This window comes from Bradysia coprophila, unplaced genomic scaffold (assembly GCF_014529535.1).
Source record: "Bradysia coprophila strain Holo2 unplaced genomic scaffold, BU_Bcop_v1 contig_94, whole genome shotgun sequence".
Lineage (NCBI taxonomy): Eukaryota > Metazoa > Arthropoda > Insecta > Diptera > Sciaridae > Bradysia > Bradysia coprophila.
This window is the reverse complement of record NW_023504022.1, coordinates 4989657-5005745: the sequence shown is the minus strand read 5'-3', so window position 1 is coordinate 5005745 and position 16089 is coordinate 4989657. Positions and strand designations below refer to the sequence as shown.

General features: G+C 37.5%; 2 protein-coding genes across 15 annotated transcripts in view; one reads left to right on the top strand and one right to left on the bottom strand.

The window, feature by feature from the left end:
• Positions 1-6363, top strand: part of LOC119085059 (twitchin) — an 85031-nt gene extending 78668 nt beyond the window's left edge. For all 14 annotated transcript variants that reach the window (XM_037195276.1, XM_037195288.1, XM_037195287.1 and 11 more), the window contains 8 exons: positions 25-366; positions 475-1514; positions 2830-2886; positions 4267-4385; positions 4453-4597; positions 4666-4787; positions 4855-5035; positions 5129-6363. In XM_037195276.1, the coding sequence (XP_037051171.1) occupies positions 25-366; positions 475-1514; positions 2830-2886; positions 4267-4385; positions 4453-4597; positions 4666-4787; positions 4855-5035; positions 5129-5760 (2638 nt within the window). In that variant the 3' untranslated portion in view covers positions 5761-6363. The remainder of the gene's footprint in view (positions 1-24; positions 367-474; positions 1515-2829; positions 2887-4266; positions 4386-4452; positions 4598-4665; positions 4788-4854; positions 5036-5128) is intronic.
• A 4748-nt stretch (positions 6364-11111) lies between these two features.
• On the bottom strand, positions 11112-13112 carry LOC119085061 (SET domain-containing protein 3-like). Its single transcript, XM_037195303.1, has 2 exons — positions 13003-13112; positions 11112-12930 (listed from the first exon to the last, which is right to left on the bottom strand). The coding sequence occupies exon 2, from the start codon at positions 12921-12923 to the stop codon at positions 11256-11258; it is 1668 nt and encodes a 555-aa protein (XP_037051198.1). The 5' UTR covers positions 12924-12930; positions 13003-13112; the 3' UTR covers positions 11112-11255.
• Between the last annotated feature and the right edge of the window lie 2977 nt (positions 13113-16089).

The window sequence follows — 16089 nt, the reverse complement described above, 5'->3', positions numbered from 1 at the left end:
AAAAATTTTTTACTTCTTTTACAGCTTATCTGGTGGAGAGTTGTTCGAACGCATCACCGCTGACGGATATATGATGTCCGAATCGGAGGTCATTAACTACATGCGCCAAATTTGCGAAGGAGTCAAACACATGCACGAAAAGAACATCATTCACTTAGACATCAAACCGGAAAATATCATGTGCCAGACCAGAACCAGTACCAACGTTAAGTTGATTGACTTTGGACTGGCCACAAAATTAGACCCCAACGAAGTTGTTAAAATTTCGACCGGCACAGCCGAATTTGCTGCTCCAGAAATCGTTGAACGTGAACCCGTTGGTTTCTACACAGACATGTGGGCTGTTGGTGTTCTGAGCTACGTACTGTAAGTGTTGAATTGTTTAGCCATGACGGTCTCCTGTAAATACGCGTATGCTAAATTCACCATCACTCGCCTAACCATCCTAATCAATAATCCTTTATTTTGGCTTAGGTTGAGCGGCCTATCACCATTTGCCGGCGACAATGATGTGTCCACATTGAAGAATGTCAAGGCTTGCGATTGGGACTTTGACGAAGAATCATTCCGTCACGTATCTGAAGAAGGAAAAGATTTCATTCGTCGTCTACTCGTGAAGAACAAGGAAAAACGATTGACCGCTCACGAATGCCTAATGCATCCATGGTTGACCGGTGATCATACCGATCGCAACAAACAAATATCTCGAGACAAATACATGGCCATGCGCGACAGACTTCGCAGCCGATACAGCGATTGGTCTAAGTTCTTACTGCCAATCGGTCGTTTGGCTGAATATTCGTCGTTGCGCAAACTATTGATTGACAAATACAAGATTCACGACACATCATTCGATCGACGACAAGCCGCCCCACGATTTGTCATTAAGGCCACAAGTCAATTCTGCTATGAGGGTCAAAGCGTTAAGTTCTACTGCCGTGTTATTGCGGTAGCAACACCAACACTGACCTGGTCACACAACAATATCGAACTACGTCAAAGCGTCAAATTCATGAAACGATACGCCGGTGACGACTACTACTTCATCATAAATCGTGTCAAATTAACGGATCGCGGCGAGTACATCATTCGTGCCGAAAATCACTACGGTTCCCGTGAAGAGGTGGTCTTCTTAAACGTTCATCCGCTGCCGAAGGAAACACCTGTGTACAGGGAAGAAGTTCAAGTGAGACGTCGCCAACCATTACCATATCAATTGTGGCAAGAAGAATCCGAAACAGCGCCCAGCTTCACATTCCTGTTGCGTCCGCGTGTCATGCAATCACGAGACACATGCAAACTGTTATGCTGTCTGAGTGGCAAACCAACGCCAACCGTTAAATGGTACAAAGATAAACGTGAACTCAGCAAATACGAATACGCGATGACACATTCAGACGGTGTCGTCACCATGGAAATTATCGATTGTAAGCCTAGCGATTCTGGTAAATATTCTTGCATAGCAACGAATTGTCATGGAACGGATGAAACCAGCTGCGTGGTCATCGTTGAAGGTAAATATTGACGGGATTTTTTGACGGAAAAGTTATTTTTGTTGTGTTCGACGTTTTAAAAGCTTCCAATGGTCTGGTTGAATTGAACTTTGGTTTGGGGGACTTTGTTCAATTTTCCAATCGGGACCATACCAATTCGGCATACATTCCGAGGCTCACAGCCAAGCGCATAGTTTTGGTATGTTCGAGGATCGAAAAATGATTTTATTTGATTTAGTGGTGAACACAATGCCCTACCAAGTGAATCGCTAGCTGAATTGGGGTCTAATATTGAAAAATATTTCACTAAATTTCCACAATTCAGCGAAATTCAGTTAAATTCAGCAAAATTCAGCGAAATTTGGTGAAATTTAGCGAAATTCAGCGAAATTTGGTGAAATTTAGTGGAATTTAGTGAAATTCAGCGAAATTTAGTGAAATTCACCGAAATTTGGTGAAATTCAGCGAAATTTAGTGAAATTCAGCGAAATTTAGTGAAATTTAGTGTAATTCAGCGAAATTTAGTGAAATTCACCGAAATTTGGTGAAATTCAGCGAAATTTAGTGAAATTCAGCGAAACTTCGTGAAATTCAGCGAAATTTAGTGAAATTCAGCGAAACTTCGTGAAATTCAGCGAAACTTCGTGAAATTTAATGAAATATTTCTCAATATTAGATCCTGGTAGTAACACTATTGTTACCTAGTAGGGAAGACATGACTCTAGACATTTAAATTTCTTCTTCACAAGTGCAGCTGTTTTTGGCGGGTTTGTTGAAAGACCTTAAAAACACTTCGTTGAATTAATGGAATAAAGTTTCTAGTTCAACACACTTAAACGGCAAGACGTTTCCGGAGTTATATTTCAAACTGAAGGGCTTGAAGGGCTACCGTTTTTGTGAACATCTAACTACATCCAACTACTAAGGCGAAAAAATTAAAAGAAAATTCAGTGAAGCGCTAGTGGAACGATTAACCTCATGATGTAGGCTTACGTTGTCTTTTTCAGTTATCTATCGTACACGTTGCAGTTAGTGGAGAATAATTCCAGAGCGGTTCAGCAAGTTCAATTCGACCGTGACCATTTTATTGTTGTAGTAGTTTTTGTTTTGTATTTTTCAGTTTCGGTTTTCGAATCGATTTTTTATTTCCGAAATTTATCAATTTTATGTTGCAAAAATCGACCGATTTTTTTATTTTATTTTTTTGATTTTTTTTTCCTTTCAACAATTTTTGTTTAGCGTTTTTTTAGCCCAAAAACAATAATCAGAAAAACATTTTTTTTGTGAAAAAAAAAATATTTTTTTTATCAAATCTTTTTTCACGTATTAATTTTAGGACAATATTCAACACCTGAACAAGACGATCTTGTTCACAATTTCTTGTATTCCGGAGGTAAACCATTGTAACCAAATTATATTTTTGTTTTGTTTTACGATCTAAGTTGTTCCCAATAAAATCCACTATCCCCCCAAAATAATTCTAATTCCCTGTGATCGCGCATCGATGTGCTGCACATATCAGTTTAGTGTTTGTTCTTAGCTTCTAGTTTACTCGATAAGTAGTAATAGTCAGCAAAACTTAAACGGCTGTGGAACGGTGTTCTTTTAACAAATATTAAAGTTGAAGACAGAGACCGCCATGGGGGCACGATATTTTTTCTGAACTTCATCGAGCCAAATTTTTACCACCGATTTTTAAGAGGTTTTTTGTACTCAGACAGGTGCGACTGTTAATTGTGTGACTGCCATACACTAATGTAGAGTAGAGATTTAATAAATTCAGCAAGATGTTTCGACATTCTCAACTCGTAATGTTCTAACTCTCCAGTAACTACATTTTGCTCCATCCAATGAATTAGCGTTGGATTTTTGTGAAAACTTAACCTGTTACAGACGGTAAGCATATGACCAGTATCAAGTGTATTACTTCCATCGATCAAAGTATTTTTGATCTGTTGCTTTCAAATCTTGTACTTCAATTGTTTTAACATTCATTTTACTGTATAAAGGACCATATTATCAAGAGCTTGTCATTATTTTTGTCGTCGTTACCGATAACAGATGAATACAGGTTAAAGTAACAGCTTTATTTGAGATTTTAAGTTATATTCAGGCGCATGTTAAAGTTTACCGGCAAACAAAATCCTTAACAATTTAAAGCCATTGTGAAAGATTAGAGAGAAATGGTAAGTTCTAAAAGTCTTGTCAAAATCCAGTGATACATTTACAGTAGAGTCTCAGACTGAATGAACGCAGAATGAAGCGTTTAATAGATAGGGATTGCATGTCATCAGTTGTATATATAGACGTGTAACAGATAGGTTGATTGTAGGAATAATTCAACTAACTCTCCCGATTACAATATCCCAATGCCCAATACCTTTCCCTCTTGTACTTCGAAGTCTAATGGAATGTTCAATCGTCATAATCCTGTAAATCTCCATCCAGAAGTGCACCCGTCTGATGCATGTCAAAGAACACCTTTCTGGGTGAACGTTAATTGCCCGACTGCGTTTTGTAACAATTTTTTTTTAAATATCAAACGTTTCAGCGATTGGCGGCAAAATTATTTTCAGCAAAAGATTTGGTAAATTTTGTTGCAACTGACTTGCCGTTTCACGCTGATCTGTTTGATCGATTTTTTTTTTTATTCCACCACTGACCCATATGGCACCTCTAGTTTATAGTGTCCCGATAGTCAACCGAATGTTGCTCACACCTTGAAAATTTTACAAAAAAATTTGATTTAAAACAAGCTTTCATCGGTCAACAGATCGAAAGTACATCGAATCGCCGATGAAACCAGCTCCACCACCAATAGTCACTGTTCGCAAATCAAGCACTGCCCATACCACCAGTAATTATGTTTCACAGAATAATACAACAAACAAGGTAACCGAGGTCGCCGTGTCCGTAGAACTGTATCCTAATCAAGTGGAAAAACCAATTCCCATTTCAGACTGCCAACAACTCAAGTTCCTTAACATCATCAAGCATTTCATCTCCAGCCGTTAATGGAAACACCTCATCGAAGAAAAAGTATGGTAAATTGGATGCTCCGGGCAGCCCGTCACGATCGAGAAGCGCAACAAAGGAATTGATACGTGAGTTCAAATCTTATCCGTTTTTTTTTGTTGTCGATCAATTTACTCAAAATTCGCAATCCGATCAGTTCCTCCTGATGACTCGTTGATGTGCAAACCGGAATTCACAAAGGCCTTAAAGAATCTAACAATTAAAGATGGTGAAACATTGACGCTATCTTGTACGGTTCAAGGGGATCCAGAACCACAGGTAACATTTAGTTCTTCCGACATGTAAGTTCGACTGACTAAATACTCTGGTTATGATTGAATCACAGATAACATGGTCAAAGAATGGCAAGGCCATCTCGTCATCCGAAATTATGGACTTGAAATATAAAAACGGAGTCGCAACATTGACAATAAACGAAGTGTTCCCGGAAGATGAGGGAGTGTACACATGCACAGCCACCAATTCAATTGGATCGACAGAAACCAGCTCAAAACTAACGATACAACGTAAGTGACACACGATCCTTTCTGATCTCTGACTCCGACGAACTTTGAATATTCGTTTTCTAAATTTGAAATGTTTTTCCTGCCCCATCGTAGCTATGGAAAATGGAAAGTCCAAACATGCAACCACCGGTGACAAGCCACCAAAAGTAGTCAGCCACTTAGAATCCCGTTTCGTGAAGGACGGCGAAGCTGTCACATTGGCCTGTCGCATCATCGGCGCCCAGAAATTCGATGTCGTCTGGTTGCACAACAACAAAGAGATTAAGCCATCCAAAGATTTCCAATACACGAACGAAGCGAACATTTACAAACTACAAATCGCCGAAATATTCCCCGAAGACTCGGGCACCTACACCTGCGAAGCATTCAACGATGCCGGCGAAAGTTTCAGCACCTGTACGATCAATGTGCTAGTACCCGGCGAAGAGCCCAAATCGCCTGCCTTTGCCAAATTCCCCAATTCGATAACCGTACCCGCTGGCGAATCGGCCAAATTCGAATGCGAATTACAGGAAAATGTTTTGCAATTGAATTGGTTGAAGGATGGCAAACCGATCGAAGAGTCAAGCCCTAGATATAAACTGACGATGGACGGCAATAAGTATAACATTGAAATTGTGTCATGTTCTGTGTCGGACATTGGTCAATATCAGGCGAAAGCCATTGGCAAGAAGGGCGAAACATTTGCTGCCTTTTCAGTAAATGTTAGTTCGACTGAACAGTAAAACAACCGAGACAGCGTTAATAAATTTAGATTTTTTGTTAGCTTTTTCTTTCACTCAAAAATTTAATTATTTTCTTTTCTAAATGGAAATGTTTTACGTCTTAAGTCTTCTATCGAATGTGCAAAGATTTAATTTTTTAGTTTTTAGCGAATATTTGTTGAGAAAAAAAAGAAGAAGAAAAACCAATTGGAACGAAAATATTCTCTTAACTGTGGTGTGACATCAAACAAATCCACTCGCTTGGAATTGTGGAAATGTCACCCGGAATTTGAAGATTTTATTTTGAGAGAATTATTTAGAGTCAAAAAAAAAACGAGAAAAATTCATTGCTTCTATGCGGTCATTGGGACACATCTCCAGCATCCTCAACGCACATATCCGTAACATCTGAATTATGTCTGATGGCATCATTAGTCGTGACGAGACTTCCATCTCAATCGCTACGGCTGGTGATCCATCAAACGAAGATGGGTCGCATTGACTGCATAAAACCTTAGATGAATTGAACCCAAACGAATTATATTTATTTAAAAAGAAAATTGGAGAGAACAATATTTTGATGCCTCTCTCTCTCCGCTCTTTTTGCGATGAAAAACCAAAAAAAAATATTTTAAACTGAAAACGAGTTTCTCTTTTAATTTCTTCAATTTTTATTTTTTTTGTGTATTTGTACATATAGTCAAACGAGATAAACAAAAAAAAATTAATAAAAATTTCTTTTTTGTGATTAGAATTTGCACGCATTAACTTATTACTTGAAGCAGCCGTTTCGATGTATTTTATAAAAATGAGAAAAATCTGAAAAAAAATAATCAATTTTTCATTTTCATTCGTTCAATCTGCCTCTCGTCTCTTTCTTGTTTTATTTTCCTTTTCCCTTTTTCAATTTTTATTGTATAACTTTCTACCGATTTCATTTGTCTATCCAAAATTCTATACACAATGCAGATATAAATAACTGAATGAACCGCAAATTTGTTATAAAAATGAATAAAAATTAAAATTATTAAAATAAAATGATTTAAACAAAAAAAAAATGGTTTCGTGCTTTCACTGCCAGTCCAGATCCTTGTGTAAACTCGCTGGAGTTTTTGGAAATTTTTCTTTATGTGATTGGGCATGAACAACTGGGGAACTAAATTTTTTTCATGTAAAATGGAAAATCGCTTTTCCGGCCGGATTGGAATTAAAAGTCAAATATCTCCTGAACGAGAAAATATTTTTCGAAAATTCTTTTTTTGAAAGCCTTGTAAAGTAGCAACATTTTGTGGAACAACCTTTTTTTTTGAGAAAACAAAATGGCGTCGACATAGGGATTTTTCTAAAAAGTGACCCGGAAAATCCCTAAAGTTTGGGGTGTTCTCACACCTTCAAACTTCAATTCGTAAAAGATTTGATCGATTGAGGGCGCTTTGGAAAGCTGCATTCAGTAATGATAAGGTATGAGGAACTGACCTCTAATTACTTCAAGAAAGACATGAATCCACGAACAACGAAAAAAACTCCGGTAAAATCCCTTGGTTCTGGTCCAAGGACCATCATATACTAGCAAAGCTGTAAAACAATGGTTTCGAATAGAAAGAATTAAGTTGAATTTTCAAACAATAAAAACTGATTTTCTAAGTATTTCTTTCAGCTTCAGTAAATGAGATGAGGCGACATAACTACACGGTCAATATCGTCAGGAACGATATTATCGTTTTTTAGACGATAGTATCGTTCAAAAAACGATAGTATCGTTTTTTAAACGATACTATCGTCTAAAAAACGATATTATCGTCCAAAGAAATTTCATCCAGGACGATAATATCGTCTAAAATTATAAATTTTAAAATATTTTCAGGGCGATATTATCGTTTTCTTGACGATATTATCGTCCAAAAAAACGATAATATCGTTTTTAAACGATAATATCGTTTTTAAACGATAATATCGTTTTTAAACGATAATATCGTTTTTAAACGATAATATCGTTTTTTTGGACGATACTATCGTTTTTTTGATGATACTATCGTCTAAAAAACGATATTATAGTTCAAAAGACGATAATATCGTTTTTTTGACGATAATATCGTCCTGGATGAAAATATCCGCTGGACGATATTATCGTTATTTTCTTTTTCTGAACAAATTTATCGTTATTTTGGACGATATTATCGTCCTGGGCGAAAAGTTTTGGGACGATAATATCGTTCTGGACGATAGTATCGTCCAGAACGATAATGTCGTTTTTAATTAATTTATTTTTTTAAATTTGAGACGATAATATCGTCCAGGACGATAATATCGTTTTTAATTTATTTAAAATAAAAATTCTAGACGATAATATCGTCCTGGGCGATATTATCGTTCTGGATGGTTGTTGAAGACGAAACACAAAATCTTGTAGATAAACACCTTTTTATAGACGGCAAATATATATTAAAAATTGGTTCATTTGGTTCCGTAAATTTAAATTTTATATAGAAAAATTACTCAGACTAATTATGAGACGATGCGAGAAAAAAAAATTAACTCCTAAGTTCCGACACCGTTCCGGCGCCCGGCTCGCATTGCGGCCCTCCGCTTCGCTCCGGGGCAATGGGCCGGATCGCTCGGCGTGTTAAAACGCTTTTTATGGACAATCAAAGTTGGTATTCATTTCGTAAAAAGATGAATTATTTAGGGACGAACTAAACGCCTTTTTTAAACACTGATGTGTAGGTGATTTTTTCTCTGACAATTGTTTTTCGATATTTTGGAAGAGAATTCGGTTCTTGCTGCACCTCTGAGTAAAATTGAGTCCTGGACAATATTACCACCCAAAACTAAACGATAATATCGTCCTGGGCGATATTATCGTTTTTTTAAACGATAGTATCGTCCTGGACGATATTATCGTTTAAGAAAACGATAATATCGCCCAGGACGATATTATCGTACAGAAAACGAAAATATACATTAGATTTTCTAGAACGGTAATATCGTCCAGAAAACGATAATATCGTTTTTTGAACGATAATATCGACAAGAAAACGATACTATCGTCCAGACAATATTTTAGAATTTTTCAATTTAGACGATATTATCGTCCTGGATGAAAAATTTTTGGGCGATAATATCGTTTTTTTGGACGATAGTATCGTCTAAAAAACGATAATATCGTTTTTTAGACGATAGTATCGTTTTTTAGACGATAGTATCGTCCAAAAAAAACGATAATATCGTTCCTGACGATATTGACGGTGTGGAAATGTCCCGCCACCGTAAGTGATTTGCTTGTTCGAAATGACCGAAATCGGATGCATTTTCCAGTGGAATTTTTTATATGTACGTAAAAAGAACTTCAACTTTAGAATCCAAAACCACTTTCAAAAAAATTCTTCGAAGCTTATGTGACTAGCTACAGGTCATTAAAAACCGTAAACATGTCATTATAAAGGCATGTACTTCCGGGTCTTATTGGTTTTAAAATTCGACTGAGTAGGTGTAGTTGTAGTTTTCAACCGAAAAAAGACTGAAATTTACACTTTTCTTACAGAAATTTCTCGAGGTACACGAAGCGTACATGGTCGTGTGGTGTGCCATTAGAAAAGTAATTTTATGTTGTTTAAGGGAAAGTAGGATATTTTGGGGGTTTGGAAGCATCTACGATGAAATATGAGAAGTTGAAATGTTTAACTGCACTGCTCCTTGCATGAATTGACAAGAGTCTAATTTGGAGGCTTTAGTGATAAGAGCTACTGCTTAGGATTGTTTGACTGGCCCTATGGGTGTTTGGGTGATTTCCGAAGGAAACTTTGATTTGATTGTATGGATAAAGGGTTATTTGAAAAGTTTCTTCATTCAATGCCCAAAGAGCTTTTTTAAGCCAGTGCGGCACTGTTTGTATTGTATGTTGTAACTCAAGTCATATCTCTATCTACAAAAGAAACGCGGTGCATGCTGTGACGTCATCAGCCTCCGAATGTTTGCTATTTTCTATGTTCATGCTAGAAACAGTGCTGTGACCAAATTAATTTTTCCGCGATGTACCTTCGTTTTCGTTTTCTTTGTACTAACTAAATTCAATGCCGAATATGAATCATTTCGTATTACAAAATTTGATTTGATTTTAGAATCTTGCTAATATCTGCAAGGATGAATTAATGTTGGCTGCTTAGAAACAAGTTTTTTCTTTCATTCTAATTGACTACAACCATAGCAGCTGATGCTATGCTACAACTATATGGAGTAATGTAAGTTGAAGACCTAACCCTTGTCTGCTTCAAGGTTTTCCTTAATCCAGAAGAGAGTCCAAACTGAAAGAATTGCTTGTCATCTCTGAGTTCTGTCGTTGGGAATAGGGAATGCATTTACCGTCGATTTTGAAAAACCGGGAAACGGGAAAAACGGTAAATAAGAAAAAATTTCCCGGGAAATTTCCCGGGAAATGAATAGTACATTCTGTACTCGTTTAGACATTTTTTTGGATGAGTTGGGAGTTTGTAACTTGCACCGATGACAAATGCTTTTATCCTACCCCTACTAAGTGGCTTATTGTGCTCGCGAAGCCCTTCAGAAATGAGTTTACCGTTCCTTTATTTGCATTTTTCAGGATGATAAAGAATTTCATATCTACATATTTCAACAGAAATATCGGAAATCGATCGTGTGAACTAGTTTCAAAATTTCTGTTGGACAGTGTAAAGATTGAATTTTTTACTATGCTGAGCGAGATTCTGAGAAAGGAAATAAATGAAAGGTAAGCTCCTTATTGAACTGTTTTCATGAATTTTTGACGGACGTTGCTTCAATTGGTTTCTTAAAGATGTAGTAACACGATCTTCTAAACTTCGAATTCTGTAGACTTTCTAAAGAACATCAATTTCAGAGTTGCAAACTTAAGGCTAAGTACAAATGACACATTTTGCGTTGCTCAGATCGACAATTATGCTGCATTTTCTTTTGTTTGGACTGTGGTGAAAATTCAATTGCAATAGAAATTACAGCATGATTGTCCAGCTCAGCAACGCAAAATAAACTGATCCTTTTTTCTCAGTCTAGGGCTGATCTTGAGGTGCAATTTACGATGAAAATGTAATGAAAATGTTCACAACGAGTTCAAATCAGATGTAATGCTGTAATACAACTAGAAGAATAATTCAATTCAAGGTATTATTGCAAAGGAAAAATGTAAAAATCATTCAATATTTGAAGGTCGGTTAACCGGTAAATGAAAAAAAAAATCCCGGGAAATGGTAAACCGGTTAACCGGTTTTTCCCGGTTACATTCCCTAGTTGGGAAGAAGTTAGTCGTTCAGGAGAGTGAATTCAACAAACTGATTAAATTGCTTGTGTCGTTCGTACATACAAAAAAAAAACGGTTTTGCTGAATTCATAATTATTTAAGTTTATTAAGAGAGAATGGAATTTACAACGTTTTTCAAACAAATCATTTCAAATGAAAAATAAAAATTGATGATTCATCGTTAAAGACCTCTAGATTAGGTTACAGTTTGCTAACACCTTACTATTTAGTTTCCCCCCTTTCCCGGCACTTGTAGCGTGAAGCCTTGTATTTCGAGTCGCTTAAGTGTAATACACAGCGTGACCACTCCTGCAATTTCGTCACACCATATCTCACGACCATACTTTGTCAAAAAGTCATCGCTTCGCTTGACCAATTCTTCATAGTTGAGGATAATTTGTGTTGAAGATGAACCGTTTGATGCAATGTAACAATAATCTGGATCTTGTGTCATACGTTGACGCATCGAGTACGATGCATTAGGACCTCTACATCGAATGCATTTACAAACTATTTCCTTTTGCTCCAACAGGACACTTTGTCTAAGCTTTCTCGACTCTTGCAGGAAAGGGAAGAATGATTGTTGCAATGTGTCACCCTTTCGGACCGGTCGAACAGTAAAATAGATGGACATGTTGTCAAACGAAATCATTTGAACATTCGGTGCGCACGAATGGGTAAAGTATTTTTGGAGCAGCCCGGTGAAACTGTACTGTGATTCCATCTGCATCACTCTATCGCCGAGATTTTGTTGTTTTATCATTCGTGTGTTACGATGACCAATTTGAACGTGATGACCGATTAGATGCATCAGAAAGCGTTGATGTTTTAACGAGTTGAAAAATGTGCCAATCCGTGGAATGTCCAGCAGAAATTTGTAGATTGGATAGACATACTGAGCACCGAAAAACTCCGACCCGCACAGTTTTGAATGCAACGACAATTTGAGAAAGATGCGGTATTTGGACCGAGTGTCTATCAAATTTTCCGGTGTTTCGTTGCAATCACTTTGGATGGTTTCTTCGACGAAATCCATTAGCTCGTCTGCGTTCGCGAATGAATTGATTGCAATCAGAATTCCTCGCATTTGCTCCATCTGTTCACATTTCATCATTTTCCCGCATTCGTCCTTGTGAAGGAAACTTTCACGACATTCGTCGGAACAGAACATAGCTACCGTGCAATTTGTACACGGAACCAAATTGACCGAATGCTTCAAGCAAATGCAACATTTCCATCCGAATCGTTGATGTAGACTGACCGTAAATGATTCTTCCATTGCAATGATTCGGCCAACAGCAATATCCTCGTTAGCAACAACCGCAACGTCGCAGTCACCACTGCGCTCAATGTTTAAAATGTTTGCCAGGCATGGAAATTTCTCATTCGGATCGTAGTCCAGCTTCGGTTTCCATCTAGCGTTCGGCGAATCTGTATCTTCTTTCATACTGTTCGAACAAATCGCCTTTCGCTGCTCCAATTTTGACATCTCCGGGTAGCCAGCCTTTTTAGCCAACTCGATATCAGCGAAACATTCATTGTACATTTCCAACTTCAAAAAGGTGAATGCCCGATTCGCATAGGCCAAACTGGCATTGACAGATCCCTTTTCAGCAAAGCAAAGGCTTTCGTTGTACATTTCCATTGCTTCGAACCACTGCTGTCGGACAAACAGCTCGTTTCCCTTGCTACGTTTTTCAACTGACGTTGCATCACTTTTGTTGAGTGTGGAGATCGTTTTATCTGCACGCAACGGATTCGTTGCCGCATTAGATCTTAGATCTGCTACAACAATGTTCCCTTGCTCATCAGTGTCAATGCATATGCCTTTCGGTCCTGCTTCGCTGATAAGATCCACGTACAACGCATCGCTTCCTTTTTTCCACATCACCATGATGACTCTGATCAAAAACATAAAGTTTAACTGCGTTGAAGAAAAATGCTGCAATTGAATGCGTAAAGAATGCTTTTACCTATAATTCACGCTCGATATAAATTGTGGGTTTTATGGGCAGCTGATCAAGACTGCTGACTAAAGTGTCACTTGTTGAAAGACTAATTGTCGACTAACTCTTTTATTTTCGATCATGTTTATAGAGTATTACGATGAAAGAGAAAGAGATATTTTGACAAGTAACCCAAGGCAAGTAGTTATAATAAACTGGTCTTCGGTCCTCTCGCTCTCAACGTAACACATTGAAAGAGAAGCAAATTCTTTGACAAGTACCCCAAGGCAAGTTATAATTCACGCCGTAAGTGCGGTCGAAATTCAAAATGGAAAGTGCGTAATACTTTCTAACGCAGCGTCATTTTCATACAAGAAAGCGTTGAAATTTACTTTTCGGTTCACTTTTTCATCGAATCGTTCACTTGAAATTCAAATTTTAGGCACACTTACGGCGTGAATAACTAGTCTCGGTTTTCTCGCTCTGATCATAACAGTCTATAATACAATTCTGTGTGATGATAGTGTATGGGTCCATCCCAATGAACATATGTAAATAGTTATGTATGTAATCTGTTGTGGACGGTATATTTTAGGCAATTTCGTGAGTTGTAACCCGAACAAAGTGAAGGCGACAAGTGAAAGTGCCTAAAATTCACTTTCACTTGTCGTCCTCACTTCGTTCGGGTTACAGCTCACGAAATTGCCTAAAATATACCGTCCACAACAGATGTGTATTTTCATGCTGAGGGCCTAAATTACGATGAGAACACTGAAATGTATGCCCAAGACATGAAAAGCTATTATTGCGATACATTTTTAACGAAACTTTGATAAAAATCGAGTATTTTCGACTTGTTATGTACGGTATGTCGCACATAAATTTCGTGATTTCGTCGTCCAAAGACCTACATACATGGTTAACCTTTTGAAAATCAGTAAACATACAGAAAGAGAAGGAAAGATGGTTTGTTAAATCTTTTATTTCTTTTTAGCCCCGTACGAAGTACTGGGGGCTTATAAGATTAATATGCCGTTTGTAACATGTTGAATTGGAAGCAGACGGTAAGGGCAAAGCATTTGTCTATGTGCATAGATAACGAATCCGCAATAAAAAAAATGTCCGTCTGTCCGTCTGTCCGTCTGTCCGTGACCCCTCTAGCTAGAGTAAATCACAACCTTTTTTCAAAATTCTTTTTTCCCCGATTGGTATCGACAAAAGTAAGGACAAGTTCGAAAATGAGCATGGTACCGAAATACGCACGCAATAGCTGCTTGTGATATATCAAATGAAAGGTATTGACGAGTAGAACAAAGTTGCTGAACATTTTTTTTGGGTAAGATGCAACGCTGGCCTGTTGGGAGGGCTCAAAGGTCGTTACTCGGCCCTAAGGTTTTTTGCACATAAATCGAGCAAATCTCATCCGATTTTGCTAGATTTAGTTTTTTATGGAAGGTAATTGAATACCGAAAAGAACGTGTCGAAAAAAATTTGGGCCCTTGGACTAAGGCCGCTACTCGGCCCTAAGTGTTTTTTGCACATAAATCGAGTAAATCTCATCCGATTTTGCTAGTTTTTGTTTCATTTGAGAGATAATTGAATGCCGAATAGAATGATGGCGAAAAAAGTTTCAAATTTGGGCCCTTGGTTTAAGGCCGCCACTCGGCCCTAAGTGTTTTTTGCACATAAATCGAGTAAATCTCAACCGATTTTGCTAATTTTTGTTTTATTTGAGAGGTAATTGAATACCCAATGGAAAGTTGGCAAAAAATTTTGGGTTTCTAAAATAATGTCGTAAATTGTTGGTTTTATTTGAAAGGTACTTCGTACGGGCTTTCGTAATTGCGCAATGCGCAATTTTAAAAATGAATACTTTCAGTAAATTTGACCATGCCTAACTTGACCTGCATTTTGGTAACAGACGCATTAGAGGGTTGTAGACGTATTAGGGTTCCGGGCGTATTACGGATACGGATGTATTATGGTTACGGACGAAATAGGATTACGGGTCGTACGGGGCTAAGTCGCAGCAAACGCTCCGACTGTTCTGATGCCTTGTTTTCGAAGTATCGCTATCGCTAAGTGTTTGACACAAAATCTTTTACTTCATATGCTTTAGCATTAGCATGTATGCCACTAATATAAGACCACTTCAACACAATAACATCGTTCATTTTTCTTGCTGATGTCGATAACAGATGCGTAGGCTAGTCTATCAATTTTTTTTTTTCATATTTACGGGTACAGATCGAGGCCGTTTGAAATGCCATTCACGTTAAAAAAATTTCATATAATGGAATGAATGAACGAAACATTTAACGAAACTTAAGTGAGGCTATACGTCTGAAAGTCTGTAGCATACGTATTTTCATGCCTTGGGCTTAAATTTCAGAATTTTTCTCGTAATTTTGGCCTCAACACGAAACGTTGTATACGCATCTGCTGTGGACGGTATATTTTAGGCAGTTTCGCGGGTTGTAGCCCGAACGAAGTGAGGGCGACAAGCGAAAGTGCGTAACACATAAACAGATACGTAAATAACTATTACATGTTTGTGGACGGTAAGTGCATTTTCCCTGTCATAGGCAGTGATGTAAAGTGCACTTTACTGTGCATAAGCATGTAAAAGTATATGAATAAGTACTTTCATTTGTCAAGTGTAAACCACCTGAAAATGAAACAAAAAGCATCCACAATTTTTTCGTGAGGGTGTACAATGTACATCCGAGTGTACATCACTATATAGTTTATGCATGCGAACAAGGTATAAAACTCGGTATACAGTCGGTATAAAATTTGATGGAAATTGCCTTTTCCTCCATTCGTTTCTATTATATGTATCACTCATTCATATGATATGGTCTGTTGCCAATTTGCAATGTCAAAAACATCGAATACATACCCTATTTTCACCTTTTTTCATACAAAATACGCATATGACGACAGTATACAATGCATTTCTTATGGAGGAAGTTTACGTACGTAATATACTTATTGTGCGTTTTTTTCGCTCGGGGTATCACAGCACTGCTTGCTAGCATAAACATTGAGTTGACAAGTGTCAAATTTGGAGGCTAAGAGCTACTGCTTAGGATTATCGAAATGGTTTCTGCC